At 65.0% G+C, this 2,212-nt stretch overlaps 1 protein-coding gene across 1 annotated transcript in view; it reads right to left on the bottom strand.

Annotated features, from left to right (window-relative positions):
• CACNA1H (calcium voltage-gated channel subunit alpha1 H) overlaps nt 1-2,212 on the bottom strand; it is a gene marked incomplete at its 3' end in the record, with an annotated part of 31,259 nt that overhangs the window by 925 nt on the left and 28,122 nt on the right. Inside the window, 3 exon segments of the mRNA XM_015565595.1 lie at nt 60-518; nt 591-712; nt 2,071-2,149. Of these exon segments, the coding sequence (XP_015421081.1) occupies nt 60-518; nt 591-712; nt 2,071-2,149 (660 nt within the window).

Below are 2,212 nucleotides of genomic sequence, written 5' to 3'. Positions count from 1 at the left end.
CTGGCACCAGCCCTGAGCCCCCCGACCCGCCTGAGTCCTGCTGCCTATGCCTCCCCCGCCCAATTTCTCCAGCTGTCTCTGGGGGTCTTACCAGAGGTGGTGCCCACGTAGGTCTCCATTTCCACCTCCTGCAGCGGGTGGGGGTGAGGGGCTGAGGCGGGTGCTACGGGCCGGAACATGTAGCTGTCATTGGGCTGAGAGAGCATCCTGGACACAGACACCTTTCGAGCCACCAGGGGGTTGGGGGCGTCAGGGCCGGTGCCCGGGCTCTGCGGGGCTACGGGCCTGGGACCCGCGGGCGGCCCCTGCGCCATCTCCAGCTCGAGCTCCGCGTCCAGCTCGGCGTCCTCACGGGCCTCCTTGTTGCTCTCCTCCAGGTGCTTCATGAGCACGGCCACGACCACGTTGACCAGCACGAACTGGGCCACCAGCACGAAGGTGACGAAGTAGATGGGCGAGATGGCGGGCAGGTAGGTGAGGCAGTGCTTGTCTTCCCGGACGCACTCGCGCAGCGTGTCCTGTGGGCGAAGGGCAGCTGCAGGAGGGCGCAGGCCGACCCCCATCGCTGCCAGCCTGGCTCGGGCTGGTACCTTCATGATCCCGTTCCAGTTGTCCCCCGTGGACACGCGGAACAGCGTGAGGAAGGCCATGCCGAAGTTGGAGAAGGTGGCGTGCCGGCTCAGGCCCTCACAGGGGTTGTCCTCAGTGCACTCTGCAGGGTGAGACCGCCAGGTCACCACACACTGGGGTCAGCCACTCGCTGGGTCAGACACACGCTCTGGGGTCAGGCACACATGCTGAGGTCAGGCACACACTCTGGGGTGAGGCACACGCTCTGGGGTGAGGCACACACTATGGGGTCAGGCACACGCTCTGGGGTCAGGCACACACACTGGGGTCAGCCACTCGCTGGGGCGAGGCAAACACGCTGGGGTGAGGCACACACGCTGGGGTCAGGCACACGCTCTGGGGTGAGGCACACACGCTGGGGTGAGGCACACGCTGGGGTCAGGCACACGCTCTGGGGTGAGGCACACACGCTGGGGTGAGGCACACGCTGGGGTCAGGCACACACGCTTTAGGGTCAGGCACACACGCTGGGGTTAGGCACACGCTCTGGGGTCAGGCACACGCTGGCTGGGAGCCCGAGATCCACCAGAAAGAAGGTCGTGCTCCTCTGAGCATGGAGTGACTGCCTAGCTTGGGGGTCCCTGGCAGGTGGGCACCCAAAGGAGGCACCTGAGGGGCATGTCTCTTCACAGGTACCTGGGGGTGGGGGGGCTCCTCCTTGGCCTGGGAGCTGCCTGGAGCCCTGCTTGTTCTGGATCGAGGGCTTTCTGGGTGGACAAGCCACGGCCTCGGGGCCAGCCAGCTCTGGCCCAGCCCCAGGGGACGGCACTGCCTGCTTCCCAGGCCCTGTCTTGGGTCAGGACACGCCCATGCCTCAGTGGAGTAACGGGGCCACCCTGGAACCTGAGGCGAGGCCAGGGGCCAGGAGCCGAGCCTGGGGTCTGGGGCATTAGCTGCCGGGTCCCAGGAGCTCCTGGGCAGAACCCAAACTGACAACCACCTCAGCCGCCTCAGACAGGCCCCCTGTGGCTCCTGGAAGCGACTGTGTGTTCAGTCACCGACTGTTCAGAAGATCCCGGCAGGAAGGGGAGGGGGTGCTGCCAGAGAGGGTCCCCCACTGCCCCCTGCCTGGACTGGCCAGACGGGGTTTAAGAAAACCCTTGGTGACAGTGAAGGACATGCTGCAGCGTTTGTCCCCTGGGACCGGTGCCGATTAGGGTGGCATGTGCACGTGTCTGCATGTGGATGCGTGCTCAGGTTCACGTGTGGCTCTGCCCCCCTTGCTGGGCTGTAAGTACACTGGGTGTATATGTGCACGTGTGTGCCATGGGTCTGTGTGTGCGTAGATGCTCCTGCATGTGTCGCTGTCATGCTCGCCCTGTGCAGTGAAGGGCTGAGGGAGCAGGGGGCCCTGCCTTGGTCTGGCCAGTGGCCTGAGCTATCTGCCGGACATGTGTGTGGGGGGGGTGTGAGGCTGCACCTGCCTGGACCCCAACTCACCAAGCCTCCCGAACAGCTCCACTCCCAGGGCAGCATAGATAAAAAACAGGAGCATGAAAAGTAGGCCGAGGTTCCCTACCTACACGGGAGAGAAGCAGAACCAGGTCAGGCCTCAACCCGCCTGCTGTGCCATCAGTGACTG

Source organism: Myotis davidii, unplaced genomic scaffold (assembly GCF_000327345.1).
Source record: "Myotis davidii unplaced genomic scaffold, ASM32734v1 scaffold100, whole genome shotgun sequence".
Taxonomy (NCBI): domain Eukaryota; kingdom Metazoa; phylum Chordata; class Mammalia; order Chiroptera; family Vespertilionidae; genus Myotis; species Myotis davidii.
Note: the sequence above shows the minus strand (reverse complement) of the source record. Positions and strands in the feature narration are given on the sequence as shown.